The 20756-nt window shown below is 44.3% G+C and overlaps 1 protein-coding gene across 13 annotated transcripts in view; it reads left to right on the top strand.

Moving 5' to 3' along the window:
- LOC135915159 (zinc finger protein OZF-like) overlaps window positions 1-20756 on the top strand; it is a 49015-nt gene that overhangs the window by 19425 nt on the left and 8834 nt on the right. For 6 of the 13 annotated variants that reach the window (XM_070523475.1, XM_065448184.2, XM_070523476.1 and 3 more), the window contains 2 exons: window positions 4981-5094; window positions 17537-19747. In XM_070523475.1, coding sequence (XP_070379576.1) covers window positions 4981-5094; window positions 17537-18263 — 841 coding nt within the window. In that variant the 3' untranslated portion in view covers window positions 18264-19747. Of the gene's footprint in view, window positions 1-4980; window positions 5095-17536; window positions 19748-20756 lie in introns of those variants that run through there. The other 7 variants (XR_010568529.2, XM_065448188.2, XM_065448189.2 and 4 more) reach the window with 4 other exon arrangements.

The raw sequence follows: 20756 nt of genomic DNA on the forward strand, positions 1-20756 counted from the left end.
CCAGTCCGGATATAAAAAGGGTCGTTCAACTGCTGAACATCTGGTTCGTCTACAGCATGAAAGTCGATGTGCATTTTTACACAAGCAACACTGTCTTGTACTTCGATTTATAAAAAGCCAACGATACCACACGTAGATATCGAATCTTAAGAGACCTGGCTGACCTCGTCATCCGTGGTAAATTGCTGAACTGTCTAGTTGATTTTATGTCTAATACATCATTTCATGTACATATCGGCTGAGTACACTCCCATACATTTACACAGAAAAATGTCATTCCACAAGGCTATGTTCTCAACAAGAAACTGTTCATAGTAAAAATGAACTCACCTAATGAAATCATACCGTTGTCTCTTATGCACTATATACGTAGACGATCTTTTAGTTGCTTACCGTGCCTCAAATTTGTGAACCAGTGAAAGGCAGCTTCAAATGACAATAAATAAACTTACACAATAGGCTAACAAAGTGGTTTCCATTTATCCACATAGAAAACAATTTCTTTTTTGTTCTCTCAAAAACAAGCGCTACACTGTGATCCAGTCATAAAATTGTATGCCGTCATAGTGCCGCTCAAACAAGATCACAAGTCCTTAGTGGTAACCTTTGGCGCCAAACTAAACTTCTTAGCTCTCAAAAAAACACCGAATATTAAAGCAAATAAAGCGTTGAATATCCTTAATGTTACATCTCACAAGGACTGGGGTTCCGACCGAAGGTGTCTTCTACGTATTTACCGGTGTCTTATGCGCTGCATTCCAGACGACGACTGCGTGGTTTATGGCTCATCCAGACAGTCTTACATTTGATGACTTGATCCAGTGCATAACCTTGGTCTGCGACTGGCAAGTAGTGCCTACAGAACATCACCTGTTCTAAGTTCAACGTGTAGTGTAATGAACTTCCCTTAGAGCAACGGCAGAGCTTTGCTCACTTTCTCCTACGTGCTTAGAGTTCAGCCCTCTGCACAACACATAAGCTACAAGATCGTCACACAGTGTAACTGACGCCTACACTACACAAACAAACCGAACAATATTGGGCCACTTGTCCTGCGATTGAGGAGTATTGTCCGGAGTATGACATTCCTAATGAAGTCCTCCAAGTTGCCAAAAAAATGTCATTGCTATCATGGTTCGATTTCACACAGTTATGCGACTGGACATTAACACATTTGAAGAAAAGAGCCACAACACACGAAAACATTATACAAGAATTCCGTGCGCTTCAGGATTAATATCCAAATAACATGAAATTTTACACTGATGGCTCTAAAGCAAAAGAAAGCGTGGGTTTAGGGACCATAAGGGAAAATTGGCAAACAAGTATTCGCTTACCGAAACATGCCTCTATTTTCATTGCTCAAGTTAATGGTGTATGGGTTGTGGTTAGAAAAATTATCACTGGCAGACACAAAAGTAGTCATATACACCTATTCTTTAAGTACACTAAAGGCTCTACATCTAAAATGTGAGTGTGAGCCCCTGATGGCGATATTTTAAACGTGGTGGCGCTGAAACAATACGGGGTATGAATTCATTTCTGTTGGTTTCCAAGCCATGTGGGGGATACCCGGTAATGAAGCAACTGATAATCGTGGATCGATCGCAGCATAAAAAGACATAAGAAACTCCACATATTCATATAAACGTAGTATCCGTGTGATTAGTAAGGCCTTAACGTCAAAGTGGCAACATGAATGGGGCCATTGTACAGACAAGAAGCTACATCTCACTAAACCCCTACTTGTTGATTGGAAGTCGTGCAACCACCAGGAGCGGTTCATTGAAGTATTCTTATGCCGACTACGCATGGGCAGAAACACAATTATATTCTAACAAAATGATGCACAAACATGCGAGAAATGACAAGAGCCACGAACAGCTATGCATATATTACTGACAAAACTTCTTGCACAGCTTTTATCAACTATACATACATTTACACCTTTCTTTAAATTTAGGAGATCATAGTATAGTCCCATTACCTGACGTGCGTAAATTTTTACATGACACTGGCTTTTCACACAAAGCATACATTACCACAGCATTTTTCTTCGTAAATTCGATTCTAAAAACACCTTGTCTTTGGTGCAGCCTACCCTGAGCCGCTCTTGCGCCACTAAACCAAATTTAGCTCACTAAGGCAAGCTGACCGACGTGCAAACATCACGTTCACGAACGCCCTAATTTCACACTCATGGACGCCCAAATTTCACACTCGCGGACGCTCAAATTTCACACTCACGGACGCCCAAATTTGACACGCACGGACGCCCAACTTTCACACTCACGGACTCCCAACTTTCACACTCACGGACTCCCAACTTTCACACTCACGGACTCCCAACTTTCACACTCACCGACTCCCAACTTTCACACTCACGGACTCCCAACTTTCACACTCACGGACTCCCAACTTTCACACTCACGGACTCCCAACTTTCACACTCACGGACTCCCAACTTTCACACTCACGGACTCCCAACTTTCACGCTCACGGACTCCCAACTTTCACGCTCACGGACTCCCAACTTTCACGCTCACGGACTCCCAACTTTCACGCTCACGGACTCCCAACTTTCACACTCACGGACTCCCAACTTTCACACTCACGGACTCCCAACTTTCACACTCACGGACTCCCAACTTTCACACTCACGGACTCCCAACTTTCACACTCACGGACTCCCAACTTTCACACTCACGGACTCCCAACTTTCATACTCACGGACTCCCAACTTTCACACTCACGGACTCCCAACTTTCACACTCACGGACTCCCAACTTTCACGCTCACGGACTCCCAACTTTCACGCTCACGGACTCCCAACTTTCACGCTCACGGACTCCCAACTTTCACGCTCACGGACTCCCAACTTTCACACTCACGGACTCCCAACTTTCACACTCACGGACTCCCAACTTTCACACTCACGGACTCCCAACTTTCACACTCACGGACTCCCAACTTTCACGCTCACGGACGCCAAAATTTCACGCTCACGGACGCCAAAATTTCACGCTCACGGACGCCAAAATTTCACGCTCACGGACGCCAAAATTTCACACTCATGGACGCCAAAATTTCACACTCATGGACGCCCAAATTTCATACTCACGGACGCCCAAATTTCATACTCACGGACGCCCAAATTTCACACTCACGGACGCCCAAATTTCACACTCACGGACGCCCAAATTTCACACTCAGGGACGCCCAAATTTCACACTCAGGGACGCCCAAATTTCACACTCAGGGACGCCAAAATTTCACACTCACGGACGCCCAAATTTCACACTCACGGACGCCCAAATTTCACACTCACCGACGCCCAAACTTTATGTTCACGGAGGCCCGAATTTCACGTTCACGGAGGCCCGAATTTCACGTTCACGGAGGCCCGAATTTCACGTTCACGGAGGCCCGAGTTTCACGTTCACGGAGGCCCGAGTTTCACGTTCACGGAGGCCCGAGTTTCACGTTCACGAAGGCCCGAGTTTCACGTTCACGGAGGCCCGAGTTTCACGTTCACGAAGGCCCGAGTTTCACGTTCACGAAGGCCCGAGTTTCACGTTCACGAAGGCCCGAGTTTCACGTTCACGAAGACCCGAATTGCACGTTGACAGAGGCCCGAATTTCACGTTGACAGAGGCCCAAATTTCACGTTGACAGAGGCCCAAATTTCACGTTGACAGAGGCCCAAATTTCACGTTGACAGAGGCCCAAATTTCACGTTGACAGAGGCCCAAATTTTCACGTTGACAGAGGCCCAAATTTTCACGTTGACAGAGGCCCAAATTTTCACGTTGACAGAGGCCCAAATTTTCACGTTGACAGAGGCCCAAATTTTCACGTTGACAGAGGCCCAAATTTTCACGTTGACAGAGGCCCAAATTTTCACGTTGACAGAGGCCCAAATTTTCACGTTGACAGAGGCCCAAATTTTCACGTTGACAGAGGCCCAAATTTTCACGTTGACAGAGGCCCAAATTTTCACGTTGAAAGAGGCCCAAATTTTCACGTTGAAAGAGGCCCAAATTTTCACGTTGACAGAGGCCCAAATTTTCACGTTGACAGAGGCCCAAATTTCACGTTGACAGAGGCCCAAAATTTCACGTAAACAGAGGCCTAAATTTCATGTTCATGGACGCAAAAAGTTCGCGTTCACGGACGCACAAGTTTCAGCTTCACCGCCGTACAAATTTCAAGTTTACCCAACCTCAAATACCTGCTTGCCAATCCCTACGATTAGCACGCGCGGTGCTTCTCAGCCGGCTAAAAGCGATAACTCGCTCCTATGTGCATGTGGTGCAGAACCCCACCTGCTGCAACACCACCCAAGCCACCGCCGTAATATATGTTAACTCTAGAAGAGCACCGACGAGCAAGGCGACTGCCATTTTCCTCTCCAGCCATATCCCCCTACTGCAGCTGCTAGAAGGAATGTGGCAATGTGAGCAGAGAACCATTGTTTCTCCCAAGGCTCCAGCATCGTACAAAAACGCAGAGATACCAGAAAGCCCTCAACCGACCGCAGCTGCTAATTGGCGATCGGCTACGAACTTACTTTGTAACTACGTTACGAGAGAGCACGCGCAACTACGAAAGTGTGGAAAGTTTCAGTTTATTTTACAATACTTGCGTTCAACTGAAAGCCAATCTTTAGCAAAGTCGATGTGAACATCAGTTCAATTGTGTGTCCAACGCAGGCCACTTGACGGGGAAATATCTGGGCAGCTGTTTAGTAGTGATTTATTCTGGGCAGCTGAGTGGCTTATTTTTTGCATACTGTACACTTATTGCTAAGGCGACAAAATTGTAGGCGGACTTCACCCACTTCGGAGCTATCACATTCATTTGACAAAACTTATGAACCAGTCTCGAAAACGGTTTCATTTAGCACTACGCGTTGCCAGAGAAGTGGACAATGCTAACTTACGTCCTTCTTTTATTACAACATGCATTTTTATTTTTTAGCAGCAGCAGCAGCAGCAGCAGCAGCACTAGTAGCAGCAGCAGCGATGAGTCAACGCCAAGGATAAACAAGGCGGCCATGAAGCAGCCTCCAATAGATGTGAAAGGCGGTGTGAGGTGAGCCCTATATACCTAATCTTAACGTTGCCTCTCCAAAAGCTGTACCAATGTAGTGTTATATGCAGCGCGACTGGAGCTGGTTTATTTTATTGTAACAACCAGTAGCGTGACAGAAAACGAATGTTTTTTATGAATGTATATTTCTTTTGCGTTGTATTCACGACACATCTGTTGTGTGTGACCGGTCTGCTTGCTGTAGAAAGAAACAACGCCGACGGCATCAAGGTGTGAGTTAAATGCCGAAACAAATGTGTTAGATTTAGGTGCATGTTAAAAAACCTCACGTGGTGGAAATTATTACGGAGTCCCCCACTACGCTGTGCCTCGTAATCATATCTTGGTTGTCGCACATGAAATCCCATAATTTCTTTATATAGAAAGGAAATATTCTGACTGCAAACTAAAAAAAACCTTTAAGAAATTAACCACATTCTTTATTATATATATTCTAAAAAATATATTATTGCCGGTTGAAGGATGGCTCCAAGTCTCTTTAGAGTGCTTGCCTACACGAATTTACCGTATTGAACTATCGTGATATTTATGAAATGGAGGACGTGAGCACCAAGTAAACAGACTCGCACGCCTGAAGTCACGTGGTAGTGTGGGAAATGCGAAAGACGTACAGCGTGCCGTTTCTTCGGCCGCTTCCTACCCTTTATACGAAACCTTGTTTTTTGTGCTGTCTTTTATTCTGAAACAACTTAGTTCATTCGAATTTTAGAGGTAATACTCAACATAGCAAGTAGCATGATCGCTCTGTCAGAATCTTCTGTTCTCATCTCCCTTGCAATATCCGCAAAGGAAGTGAAATACGTGCAAATTGCAATGCAAGAAGCACGAGGACCCACACTACTATATTTGTGCGTGTGTGTGTGTGTGCGCGTGTGCGCGTGTGCGTGTGCGCGCGTGCGCGTGCGTGTGTGTGTGTGTGTGTGCGTGTGTGTGTGCGTGTGTAGAAATTTACCCCGAGTTATCGAAATATGCATAAGCATCACACAAATTTCCAGTTGACCCACTTCCCAATTTCAAGGTGGCACACTTCCCAATTTCAAGGTGGCCCACTTACCAATTTCAAGGTGGCCCATTTCCCAATTTCAAGGTGGCCCATTTCCCAATTTCAAGGTGGCCCATTTCCCAATATCAAGCGGACCCACATCTGAATTTCAAGCTGACACACGCCCAAATTTCAAGCTGACACACGCCCAAATTTCAAGCTGACTCCCCGATCCCTAACTTCAAGCTGACCCCCCGCCCGTGGAATCAGGCGGCCTGTTACAACCCGCAGTCACACTAGCAAAGAAACAAAATATATCATTGTTGTTGTGCATTCACTGGAATGGCATTGAAATATAGTGATACTCTACCTTCTTTTTCATGGCGCGGATGTAATCTTGGTCTTAATAGTTTACTTTACTGCGGTTATCTAATTTTATAAAGAAACTGTAGTCTATTCCTTTTGGTTTGCCACAACAGTGTTGAAATACGTCCGGGGTTGACAGGTGGGAAGAGCTGCTGCTCACTCCTTTTCTGCTAAGTACAGTCTATGATTTATCTGACATAAACCGCTTGAAGCACAAACCTCTGCAGCATAAACCGTTTGACATAAATATCTGCAGCAATAATCCATGGACTGCCCCCGAGATCTCGCGTCATCTGCTTTATAATAATCTCATGTGCTCTCCCTCTCCCGCTATTATCTTTATTTTCGCATAATAAATAATTTCAGAACATATATCGATATTGCAGTTAAGCATAGATCAGCCAATGCGAAACGCTTGCAATCGTGGAAAATAGATACAGTGCTCACCGAAGCCCCGTTTCTGCTCACACTGTGCAGGAAGATCAAATTTTATAGCGCGAAGCTTTTAACACACTTCCCGATGGTACTTGGCCGACTTGTGCGTAAGAAATTTCACGTAATTAATTATTCGTAATCTGTTACAAGGTTTGTCCGTTCTGTAAATTACAGATCACATTATCTGAAAAGGTGAAGTCACTGTTATTCAATTAGTTTCGCGGTTAATATTTACTTGTAATGACTTGCTTAACTGACGCGAAAATCTCTAAATGTGATCCAGATTTGGGAATCTGAACTTCTCGGGAACAACAACAGAACGCCGCAGCCCCACACGCGCACGTCTTCAGACCAGCAAATCGAATGTTCAAAGCACCATCACGCTAAATATTTGTTTCCTCGTGTTAATGCTCTACGAGACCTTGGCCGACGTATTGAACAGGTGTTAGTAGGTCTCGATAGCGACAGCCACTTAGGACGTTTTCACAGGTTTTTATTACTCCAACCGGAAGAATCTTCAGGTCTCCGTAGCAATGAAGCGCTGCGTTCTAAAGGGGACCCAGATTCTGAGAAACAACTACCTTGTGCCCAAGGTGCCCCTGCATTAAAACACCGCCCGAACCCCTTGCGCAGAGATCAAGAGAGATATGAGTGTAGCTGCTGATGTCCTTACGTATAAACACAGGAAGACGTTTTTTGAGAAGCAAGTGTTAGTAAAAACAAGTGAAGCGGTATGAGCCTTCGAATAGAAGATGAAGAAGCGCAGGAACCGGGGTTTAGGAGAAGAGAAGAATGAAGTTACAATAAAAGGTAAACAACATGGACGCCAGTTCCACGCCAATACTTTCCGTCTATTGGGTCGTTAACTAGGAACGCTACATTATTTTGGCGCAGCTGACAACTTACTCCAACATGTGGGTGACATTTTTTCTTGAGGAGACTTCCGCAAAGAATATAATCTTTTCGAGATACCAAGCTCAAGATGAACCAGCGGTAGAACTACCTCGCGAACTCAACTCGGCAGAACTCGTGAACCTGGTTTTAGAGAAGGCTTCCATGGACACTGCTGAACTACGTCGGAAGGGTGCTGTGAAAGTGAACTTGCGCCTGGCGATCTTCGACGAATTAGTTCTTCAATCACTGCGTCGAAAGGACTCTGGATCCTAGTCGTCGATAGAAGAGGTGAGCCTCGTTTTAAAAGCTCTTCGGCTACAACAAGAACAGATTTCGCATCGAAACCAACTGGTGACATCACTTATAAGCTGTCTAAACGCTGATAAGCCGGTGACTAAATTGGTAGATCACGATGCGTTCGACGGCATGTCTCCCAGTCCAGAAAGTTGGCTTGAATTCTATGAATAAGCCGCTGGGAAGAACAACTGGCACGCTAATGAGGACAAGATTACTAACATGCGTAGTTGCTTAAGAGGTGTTGCATGGAAGTGGTATGATCTGCACATTATTGAAGATCCTGGCAAGTCTTGGAACCAGTGGAAGGAAAAATTCTTGACGATATTCCGAAGCAACCTAGTGCAAAGATAGGCTGCCACGCTTAATTTCAAATTCAAGCAGGGCTCCCTCGTCGAGTTTCTTTGAAAAACGCCACTTCTTAAAGCTGGCCGAGCCTATGCTTCCTCCTTCTGCCGTAGTAGCACTAATAATGCATGGACTGCACGCGGAAGTCCTGAAGCAAGTGCAAATACGATCACCAAAAACTATGGATGGGCTCCTGGAGTGCCTTCAAGACATACCATCTACTTCAGAAGAAAATATAAGCGCTAGCTCAAGCAGTCACTTCAGACGGACCGGTGCGGATTGGTCAAGCCATAATCAGCGAGAACCGAGCCGCCTTGCAGGCGGCACAGAGAACTTGGGTTGGCGCGCTCGAAGAGGTGGGGTGAATAACGTCGACAACGACCCTGTCCCCCTACTTTCGGACGCTCAAGAGTCTCCGACGACAAAAAACTATTAAACAAGGGTGATCAGTCCGACCCGTTGACGACAACTGAGACTGTATATTTAACTTGCTCTAGCCTACTTCACATTAATGTCAAAGGGGGAAACAGACATATAATGGCTTTGGTTGACAGTGGTGCTTCTGTGTCTATTATAAATGCCAAGGTGGTAGATACTAGTTACCTGCATAGTGGACGAGTACTACGGGTGCAAGGTTACGATGGAAAAGCGACAATGCATGATCAGTGGGCCTCAGTAAACATCGAGTTCCAAGGTCATGAAATAGAGAGTGAAGTACTGGTGATAGACGGGGTGACGTACGACTTTCTGCTATCCAGACAAGATATAAAGAAATTAAAAATCGTATACTGGGACGATTCAGTTTCAGCGGAAGGATTATCAAGGGAAGAGACACAACAGGATAGAAAAGATAGGCTACGAGTTGTCAAGTGCGAGGAGAATATTGCAACGACCTATCCTGAACTGGTATGCATAGGAAGCTATCCACAAGCGATGGCGTCACACAAGGTGCCTTTCGAACTAATTGACCAGACCGTCATCCGCAAATGACCTTATAACATGCCAAGAGAGCGCAAGATATGGTTGAAGAAATAATTGCACGAGATACTAGACGCCGATATAATCCGGCCTTCAGTGTCACCGTTCGCCTCTCCCATAACTATTGCGCCGAAAGAAGATGGAACTTCCAGACTGTGCACAGATTACAGGGTTTTCAATCGCCAGACAGAACTTATACCATTTCCAATGCCGAAGATAGACACTATTATACATGAGACAGGTGGTGGCCGAAGTTTTTCACGCATTCACTTGTGCAAAGGTTTCTGGCAGATCCCGCTAACCGAAGAAACAAAAATGTATATTGGTTTTATATCACGCCCTTCGACCTGTACGAGTATAACCGGCTTCCTTTCGGCTGGAAAAACTCGCCAGTATGGTTCTAGAAGATTAGGAACGAAGTTCTGAAGCCTTTCCTAGGTGTCTTTTGTAACGTGTACATCGACGATATTAGCGTCTTTACCAAAACAGAGGTTGAGCATCAGGAACATCTGTCTCAGGTGTGTTCAACGGCATGTCTTTCAGCCCAGAAATTTGGCTTGAATTCTATAAATATGCCACTGGGAAGAACAACCGGCACTCTAATGGCAGCGTATAAACGCTACAGATCACGCACTGAGTCTGCAAGGCCAGCTCCTTCTGTCTGCGCTACCTGCTCAATGCTATTAAGGGTTCAGAGCGAGGTAGCGTAAAAATAATCGCTTCCTTTTTAGTAATTCAATTACTTTAATCAGTAAATCTTTCAAAAGCGGTGATTGTAACAAGTACACTATTGCTTGCAGTAATTATAATCATTCACTTGTTTTCTCTAACGTGTACGACTCTGCATTCTGTACCTACTGTGTCACAACTGTGTGTACCCATTCTGAATGACTGGTCAAAAACGGGCACATTCCCACTGGCACATTCCGAAAGTCCAGATAAAGAAGGAAAGTAAGTTATATCGTTAAATATAAACCACCACTCTATTAACACGTTGGTGTGCTTTAACGATATTTGTAAATTTACATGAAGTGTTCACGTATTATGGAGAAATCATAGTAGGTCATGCAGTGTCTGGTCGATTCGCGAAGAAAGGATATTGTGCACAAAATTCGAGCCTAACTATTCGAGAATTGGTGACATGAACTAATTATTTAAATATAGCTCAGTACTTTATTAAAATATCTGGCCAACTAGCCGACAGTGTATGTTAGTTTTGTTTGTAGGAAGGTAATATATTATACATTGGTAATATTCTGCATACTTCGACAGCATGCAAGGGCTGCCTTTGCCACTTCACCGGTTGTTTCATAAAATATTGGCGTGCGTGTGTGTGTGTGTGTGTGCATGTGTATGTGTGTATGTATGTATGTTGTCACGTAGTAATGACGGTGAAAAAAGCAGCAAAACTGTCTATGACCAAACTAACATTTTATTTGGTGCACCAATGCCCTCAAAAACAGGCTATACTCAAAGAGCAATGAAAGCGGGTGACGCGGTCGGTGACCGTCGACAATGGTCGACTAACGTCAGCCTGTATACGGGAGTCATCAAAGTTTCCAGAGTAAGCGCTAGTGCCCGCGTGTCTTCCAGACAGTTCTACACAACTCGCGTCGCACATGGAATTATATTACACAAGCTCCGGCGACAACAGACTGCCGATAGAACCATCGACAACATTCTGGAAACTTCCGACACATACAGGTGCGTCTCGCGCTGAGCGATAACGTTTAGATGGTGAAAAGCGGTCACTCGAAAAAAGATAAACAAGCACACGTGTCAATACTTCCTTCTCAAAAAGCATCCTCCCGATGCAACAAACATAACTGGAGAATGAAAAACAGGACACTTATTAAACAAAAGTAATGAAACAACACAGTAACAAAGTCAAAGTAACAATAACGAAAGTCCAAGGTTCAGCTATGCAAAGTCCCAAACAATAACAAAAAGGTCCAGTGTTCAGCTATGCAAAGTCCCAAACTTCTTTAGCGCTGATAGAACGGCTTAAGTCTCACAACACGAACTATTGAGGGACGTGAGCGGCGCCGCTGTGAAAGCAAAATGCTATCTGGCAAGACTTCATATTCCAGGGCGCCAAGGCATCGGATATTGTCTATTACTTACTTCATTTACCTATATCTGCATTTCATTATTTATCATAACTGCAATTGTACCGATTGAGCTGCTGTTTCTTGCCAATGAACTTATATGTAAACCAGGACCAGGAGGTCCCGAATCAGTTTTTACTATGGGACCTCCTGTGTACCTCTATATGTAAAGTATTTTTACGCAATAAAATTATTTGGTTAATCGATCGATTGTTGGTCAAGTCACAGGCGGCAAGCTCTCGGGCTTCTTCGGAACGCTGGAAATAGGCGACGACTTGGGGATTCTTTTCGTCAGTAACGCGCGGCAGCATGACGTCGAGTCATCGTAGCGTTCCTTCTGTAAACCATCTTGAACAGCATCACTTGAGTTGTTTGTTGAACTGCCGTGCTATAAGCGAATGTTACGTATGACAGGGCCGCATCCCAAGTCTTGTGCTCGACGTCGACGTACATTACAAGCATGTCGGTGATGGTCTTGTTCAGTCGCTCCGTAAGACTATTCGTCCTTGGGTGGTAGGCAGTCACCTTGTGACTTGTATGGCTGTATTGCAGAATGAATTGGGTGAGCTCTGCTGGAAACACAGTCCCTCTGTCATTGGGGAGAACTTGTGGGGCACCATGTCGCTGCAGGATGTTCTCTACGAAGAATTTCGTCAGCCAGGCTGCGCTACCTTTCGGCAGACCTTTCGTTTCAAAGAAGCGGGTGATGTAGCTCGTCGCCTCGACTATCCACTTACTGCGGATGTTGACGTCGGAAAGAGCCTAACAAATTCATCCTGATCTGCTAAAATGGTCGGCAAAGAGGGTCACTCAACTGTACTAATCCGGCTGGCCTTGTCAGTGGTGTCTTGCGTCGCTGACATTCTCGGCATGTCTTGACGTAAGGGGCGATGTCGGCATTCATGCGTGGCCAATAGTACTTCTCTTGTCTTCTTTCGAGCGTATGAGAACACCCGAGGTGCCGGGGCTGTCTTATCATCGAGCAGGTCGTGCAGCACTTCTGCCTGGAGTGCTGCGGGCGCAACGAGAAAGTAGTTCGCGTGAGATGTGGAATAGTTACTCTTCACCAGGGCGTCCTTTCGTAATACAAACGAAGACAATCGGCACCTAAATACTGTCGCGACAACGTGAGCCTTGCCTTGCAAGTACTCAGCAAGGCTTCTGAGCTCCGGGTCCGCTCGCTGCTCCTCGGCAAGTCACCTGTGCTCATTGTTGCTAAAAAGGGGTCGGCGTCTTTGTCAACTTTGGGCGACGGGTCCACGGGTAACGCGAGACAAGCAGTCGGCATCAGTATTTCTGTCCGGACTATCAACCGCACTTTAGTACGTAGCATACTAGACTATGGTATCATCATATATGGTTCAGCCAGAATGTCTACATCAGGCGAAATGACTCAGTTCATCACTTCGGCGTACGACTGGCAAGTGGCGCTTATAGAACATCACGTATTCAGAGTTTACACGCCGACTGTAATCATTTACAACAGTGCCAGAGTGCTACTAACTTTTTCCTAGATACTCAGAATCCTGTCCTCACCACAACACATGTGCTACAACATCGTCATACACTGTAGCTCACACTTACACTATACAAATATATTAAACATGATTAGGCCGCTTATCCTATGATATGAGGAACATTGTCGGGATTATGACATCTCTCGGGAAGTCCTCCAGGTTGCCAGAACGTTTCCCCCGTGGTCTTATTTCACACCGTTATGCGACTGGACATTAACACGTTTAAAGAAGAGACACACCACATGAATACAATATACAAGAATTCCGCGCTCTTCATGACAAATATAAAGATTACATGAAATTTTATACTGAAGACTCTAAGACGAAAAAACACGTGAGTGCGCGGGCCATAGCAGAAAGTTGCGAAACAAGTATTCGATCACCACAGCACGCCTCTGTCTACACAGTCGAACTATACGCAATATGGACGGTAGTTTAAAAGGTTGTCGCTAACAAACTTGAAAACACTGTTATATATACACACAGATTCATTAAGCATACTCAAGGCTCTAAACGTGAGATCCGAATGTGAACGCCCGTTAGGAGATTTTTACACGCATTAACATTAACAAAACCATAGGGAAAATAGGTTTTGCTGGGTACCAAGCCATGTCGGGGTACCGGGTAACAAAGCAGCGGATAGATGCGTGTCAATGGCCAGCGTACGAAAATATTACAAATAGAACGCTTCCATATAATGACTCTATCAATCCGATTCGGAAGGCATTCACGTCAGCATGGCAAACGAATGGGGCCATTCTTTAAGCCACAAGCTACATCTCATTAAACCTGTAATTCGCGAGTGGAAATCATACAGTGAACAGCAACAGTTCAACGAGGTGATCTTGTGTCGACTTCGGATTGAACACACACATCTGACGCACAATTTCCTCCTCCAAAAAGAAACCAGCCAATTTGTCAAAAATGCATTGAACCACTTATTCATACACATTTTAATAACACGTCCACACATCGACACACAGAGACGGAGGCTTTTACACAACTTGTATAATTTACATATGCCATTGTACCCTGCCCTATTATTGCTGATGACCCCCTGGTGCCATTTACTAACCTGTTCGACTTTTAGAGAAAACTGGTTATTTACACCAACTAATGCAGGTTTACCTGCTGTAACGTTGTTTCCTTTTGTCTTGTGACTGGCCCAGCATGGCCTTAGATGACTTTGTGCCATTAAACCAACAGTCCAAACCAAAAGTCCAACACAATTCGCGTGCCGCTGAAGGCGGGAGCATCTCGTTGGCGTAGTCCACACCAACTGACAAGCGATGCATGAGGATGATCGGGCTGCGCTGCGCCCTGAGAAATGTCAAAATCAGAAAAGAGCTTCATGGTGAAGAGTTCCACATCTGTAACGACGCAGCACCTCTAGGAAAGTTTGAGAGACGTTCTGCTTTAATGAAGCCTTCAGATAGCAGAACACCAAGGCAAGAGGTCACACAGCTCAGGCACAAGGCTTTGAATACCTCGTTGTAGTGCTCTTTGAAACAGTTCATACGGCTTCTTCTATTCCAGTACATTATATATAATATACTACACACACTAGCGTTGAAGGTTCTCTTTGTTTGAATACCGTACCAGATTCCGGTTCTTTCGAGCTGCCGGCAGGTGCACCCGGCTATAAGAGGAATGTTGGACTCCAGCTGCTCGGCTTCTACAAACCCTACAGCCCCAGGCACGCCAGTTCGGACTCTCAATAGTCATCAGCGTGATCCCCAGCTTTTGGCAGGAGTCGGTAGTGATGACATTGAGGATTTATTAGCGACTACGATAAAATCAGCGAGTAAAAAAGAGAGACAATCATAAAAGTTAGATAAGGTCGCATTCTACCGCACTCAAGTCTAGAAGACATGCTTACTCAACCACGAACAGAAAAGTTGCCATTGGGCGGAATTCAGCCAGAATATCCGACAGATCTTCGGCATTACTGCTGACCGATCTGATGCCGGCAAAAAAGAAGCTCGCCCGCCACTGTCAACACGAAAGCAAGTCGCATACATCGTATATTGAAGACATCTGGGAGCTTTGCCGATGCGTCAGTGCCAACATGATGGAAGAACGCATTCCACCCATTTTGGAGGGAATCAGCCCGTTGGCATTTAAAGCCCTGGTGGTTCAAAGCCCTACTCCGGTTACTTACATCGCCACTATACGCCAATGGCTTGACAAGCGTCGCTTTCTACTGGTACCGCTTCCCTGCGACATTGCCCGTCTTCCCGGTGAGGTTGATCTGCATGGTGTACGGTCTTTCATTAATTCCAGCATACCTGAAAAGCTACGATCAAGGTGCGACGTTCTCCTCGGCTTTAACCAGTGTGTTCTCTTCTCCTCTAACCAGTATGTGCCTTCTGGACCACGTCAGATCATCATTTGTGACACGAGCAACATCTTGGAATAACTTTATCTTGCATCATTTCTAGCAACTAACTCAGCACCACAGCCAATTTGAAATAATGAATACTGGAAGACTTGTTATCGCGCTTGATTCAGAGTCTTCTCTTAGACGGGTATGGCTCTTCGCAGCATCTCATTTAAACTCGTGAAATTTATATTGTCTTTCTGTGGTGCTCATTAATTACGAATGGCGTCATGTTGAGGTTTAGGTGGTTGACCCGCCGTGATTACCTAATGGCTTTGGTGTAGCGCTGCTAAGCACTCATTTTTTTGCGCCTAGAACCATTTCTAAAACCCACGTGTCACCAAACCAAACACCAGATATAAGCGATCAAATTCCGGCCGCGGCGACCGCATTTCGACGGGACCAAAATGCAAGAACAACCGTGTACTTATGTATACATTATTGAAGCCCAGGAGGTCAGAATTACTCAGTAGTCCCCACTACGGTCAGCCTCATAATGAGATTGTGGTTTTGGTATGTAAAACCCCAGAAGTATTCATAATTTAGGTGAAACTCGATACCTTCGCATGAATAGTATTTGCAAGAACGAGTGGCTCTCATTCCGTAACAATAGTTATCGTGCTATTTTAGAACACTTTTTCTTACCATGTGTAGCAGTCCTGACAGAACAACGCAGTCTGCAAGAGTATGCAAATAAACGCATATTAGGTTGCTGTTTACATATAAACACCATAAGGGTATGTACGGAGGTTGTGCGTTCGTCTCCAACCTAGCAACCGGTAATACCTTCGTCCGTTCTCATTTTTCCTTTTCTTAATATTTGCTAAATGTCCCATCTCAGTCACATATATTTTTTTATTTCATCATTCATCAATAGTACAGAAGTAGGTCCCGGAGTTACAAGAACTGTCAGGGGAACCTCCTATTAGTAAGTTAACATTGCATGAATTAATACATTTATAATACATTTAAAGTACATTTATAATACAATTAATACATGCAATTAGCCCTATGCTTCCGTTGGCATCATAGCCTGTGGACTTTACATGTTCGTGATTGACGAAATCGAGCCTCGCTCTCTCCTCGTTCGCTAAAGGCTATCGAAATACTCGATGATTTACCTGGACGTTAAATTGAACCAAGAATATTAGTTCGATAAGTCATGCGTTTCAAATGGCCAGTTATCTCATGTGTTTTTGTTAATATCATATATCGCTAAAGTACTTGCTGCTTCTCGCAAAAAAATTAACATTTTGCAGTTTTCCAGTTACAGATGTTACTGTGCTATTGTGAAATCCTGCGCCAACCTATTTGTAGTATCGCAGACAGAAGGAAGGCAAAGAGCCAGCAGTGTGACACCACCGAAAATTTGCCCGCTAGTCCGTCGAGCTTGGACAGTCAACTCACAACGCAAACTGGCGACAAGCCTAGCGTTTCCGAGGAATGTCTCAAATTCCTCGCGCAATTGCGGCAACTCGAGTGATGCAGCAGGAAACATGCGGGCATAAAGCCATTCATTTTCGATATATATTCAAGGCGATTTGCCCACAGGAACCATAATAATTAATTTACATCGTCGCATCGACACGGGCGCAAAACATCATTTTCTGGCCTTTAATGTGATCAGTCGTTCGTGCAGCAACGCACTCTCAAGAAACATCTGCAAAAGCATAAGAGCGAGAAAATGCAAATAACGTGCTGTGAGCATTTAGGCTAAACAGGCTACTTTCGGATAAAGAATATTCGCTAAATTGTCTGGGCGTCTTCAGGTGACAACAGCTATGTCAGTTCCGCATACTTTGTCTATTTGTGAGATTCCTGAAAGAACCGCCCAGTTTGCAAGGGTTTACAAATAAAGCATACGATGTTGTTATTCCGTAGTAAATTAACTTCTTAAGGCTATAAGAGTAATCCTCCCATTCGGGACATCAAATGTACCAAATATTTTTAGTTAGAGAAGTATCCTTTTTTCAGATGACTCCTGTTATAGAGAAAGTGTTCTCACTCATTCTCACATTGTGAGGAAGTAGTTCTTTCTGCTCTTGGCTAAAAAAACTCTTGCTGTCTTTCTCTAACAGCAGTTATTGTGCCTATTTACAATATTCCGTCCGTCTATTCGTAGGAATGCTGGCGCTCGAAAAGCAAGAAATCGGCACAGTGCAACCAACAACACTGCTTCCGGTGGAGCATCGAAACAGGACAGTCATCTCAAGCACACTAGCATCAAGCTCTATGGTTGCAAGGAATGCCACAAACACTTTGCCGAAATGTCGGCACTCGAGAGACACAGCAGGAAACACACGGGCGAAAAGCGCTTCATTTGTGATAAATGCCCCAAGTCATTCACCCGTAGCACCAACTTGGAGATACATCGCCGCACGCACACGGGTGAAAAAAAAGCCATTGTCTGCGAAATATGTGCTAAAAAGTTCGCAAGGAAGCACCACCTCCAGTGGCATCTCTTAACTCATACGGGTGAAAAGCCCTTTGCCTGTGAAATATGTCCTAAAAAGTTCTCAAGGGAGCATCACCTCAAAGAGCACCTCACATGCCATACAGGTGAAAAATCCTTTGCCTGCGCAATATGTTCTAAAAGTTTCGCAAGGAAGCCTTACCTTCGGGCCCATCTCACGACCCATACGGCTGAAAAAGCCTTTGTCTGCACAGTATGTCTTAAAACATTCGCAAGGAAGCAATACCTCAAGGATCATCTAAGATTACATACGGGTGAAAAGCCCTTTGCCTGCCCTATTTGTTGTGAATCTTACAGGCAGAAGGCCCATCTCACCAGGCATATTAAAACGCATACAGACGAAAATTCTCACGCTGGCCCACAATGTCCTCAATGATTGGCAGCCGAGCGATGTCTCGATTAAAATCTCTACTCTTGTAGAGGCGAAGACCTCGGAATTGCGAAGAATGAATAGAATCCCTTACGCGCGAGTTGCGTTCGGAACATTACCGCAGTAAAGACATGGATAAGAAACTACAGTTTACGCAGTGCCGCAGTCGCTTAGAGGGCAAAAAAACGCTCGACAGAAGTTTTTGCTAGCAACGTATGCGCTATGTGTGAAGACTTATTTTAATGGACTTGGTTGAAAATTCCACGTATTCCATTGTACGAACTGATAAATAACCACGATAATCAATTGGGTGCTCTGGTCAACTCGCTCGTCGGCAGATCATCTATCGCCACTATAGGTTTGAGCCATGGTAACAAACATCTTCCGAGGAGTGGCCGAATATTTAGGCACATGTACAAGTTCACACAAAGGGTGACAGCGTGGGCAAAGCGCGCGGTGTGCTTTTGAGCTCCTGTGACGGCGAAAACACTTGGAGAAATCCTCGATGTAAGCTGTGTTAGCTGGCTGTCAAAACATCACGAGGGGAGATATTACCCCAACAGTTAGCATAACAATTTTGCAAGTGGGTGATGTTCGTCAGGGCCTTCGTTCCGCAATTCAGTCTTCATGACAAACCCTAACAGGTTGCCGCTTTTATATTCCTGGGACTTCGCCTTGAAACTGCCAGCTGAATCACCATTAACGCCTATTCAGTGCAGAAAATTTCAGTTGCAAGCATTTTGGCGTCATTTAAACACGTTTTTACTGTGGATGTTTTTAACGATTAACCTCCCATCACAGTGGAAATGAACATCTACCATGATCTGAGGCTTTAGAGGCTGAGGAATGCATACCGTTATCAGAAATGGAGTAGCATCCTTTCTTCAGATTGTAAGTATCCCATCAATTGTCCAGGTATTTCGGTAGTTTACTTTTTCACGTATTTAATTTTTTCGCATATCCGTAACTGCTGTACGCGTCTACCGTATGAACATTAAAACCAAAGATACTCGCAGAAGATATCGACCGAAATTTACCCAACATTAAGCACAAAACCAGATTTTCGAACTGGAGTCATATTTGTCTGCTTAGATCTTTTTTGCTTCACAAATGTTTTCATGTTGAGATCAAAATCATTTTTATTGATTGTATTTATTAACAGATTCAATGATCCCCCATATACAACCTTGGTGTATCTTTCTCTCTTTCCTGAAAATCGTGTATTACTTCCGTTAAATTAGGCTGATTATTGCTAGAGAATTTAGGTGATGTTCACTCTAGCAGTTCGCTCTGGCTTGTAGACAAAGTAATTTCCATTTATTTTATTTAACATGGAAATCGAGAATCGGACAATCGAAAGGAGGTTATGAGTGGGAGAAAGAAATTTTCTTTTAGTTTCAAGGATGCCTTCTTGACGTTGAAGGGCAATTTCTTGTCCGCGTGGAATATACAGGGTGTTTCAGCGAACACTCTCAATATTTTTAAAGGTTGCCTGTGGCAGATAGCTCAATTCTAGTTGATGAGCCGGTCTACTCAGAGGAGGCGACACTACTTGCACGAAAAATTGAAATGCAAAATCGACTAATCAAGGAGAATTCACAATTAACTTTTTTAGCTAATTATGTTATGACCCATATCACAATTTACAAATTCTAGCAGTGGACATCGCACGGCGAATCCACTCGCAACAATTTCGACACTAGTTTCGAGATGTAAATTTCCGAACTTTGCGGAGAAATGCACAGGCTGTTCGGAAAACAATCTTCCTGTGAAAATATGCCTTTTGGACCGTATGGCTTCAGCCAAAAAAAAGTGCCGAGGCTTCATTCATTAGTAGTATGGCACGTATTGAAGATATAACTCCCAGCTGGAGGGTCAAAAACGAGGTGAAATTGTAAGGCTTGAGGTGTCTTCCTTGTGAAGGTTTGCGAAGTTCTCTTTTATGTACCGACGATGCCAGTAGTTCTCCGTTTGTATAATTCAACAACGCTGGATCGAGGCATGGTGTGGCTTAAGATGTTTGAGTTTTCCTTACGTAGGCAGCCTAAGGTGCGCTATAGCATCTCAAGTATGCTTTAGGCATTGTAATTGAACTGTCGAAAAAACTTATTCATGCTTTGAATTCGAAGTTGTAGTGAACAGATGGGCTTTCCTAACAATGCATGCCTCGCCACAACGACAGTTGGCAACTATGGTTGGGGGAGGGGTGTGCCATATTGTCAATAAAGGCTACTGAAGGCCACTATGAAACGTTTCATGGCTAGATATTTATTGGCTCTCGATCTTAATCACGAAATATTTTTTAAGGTGATTGTTGTTATCGTATTAGTGAAGCATATACATAATATACATGATGCACCATCGTGTTCGTAGCCATGAGCAATTCGTTTTATTTGGGCCTGCTTCAGAGAGCGGTGACATAGCAGAAAATTTTTCGCACGTAATGCACGCCTAAATATTTCTTTTACGCATTATAAAGTGGCCATATTTGAGAAGAAC

Source organism: Dermacentor albipictus, chromosome 8, assembly GCF_038994185.2.
Source record: "Dermacentor albipictus isolate Rhodes 1998 colony chromosome 8, USDA_Dalb.pri_finalv2, whole genome shotgun sequence".
Lineage (NCBI taxonomy): Eukaryota > Metazoa > Arthropoda > Arachnida > Ixodida > Ixodidae > Dermacentor > Dermacentor albipictus.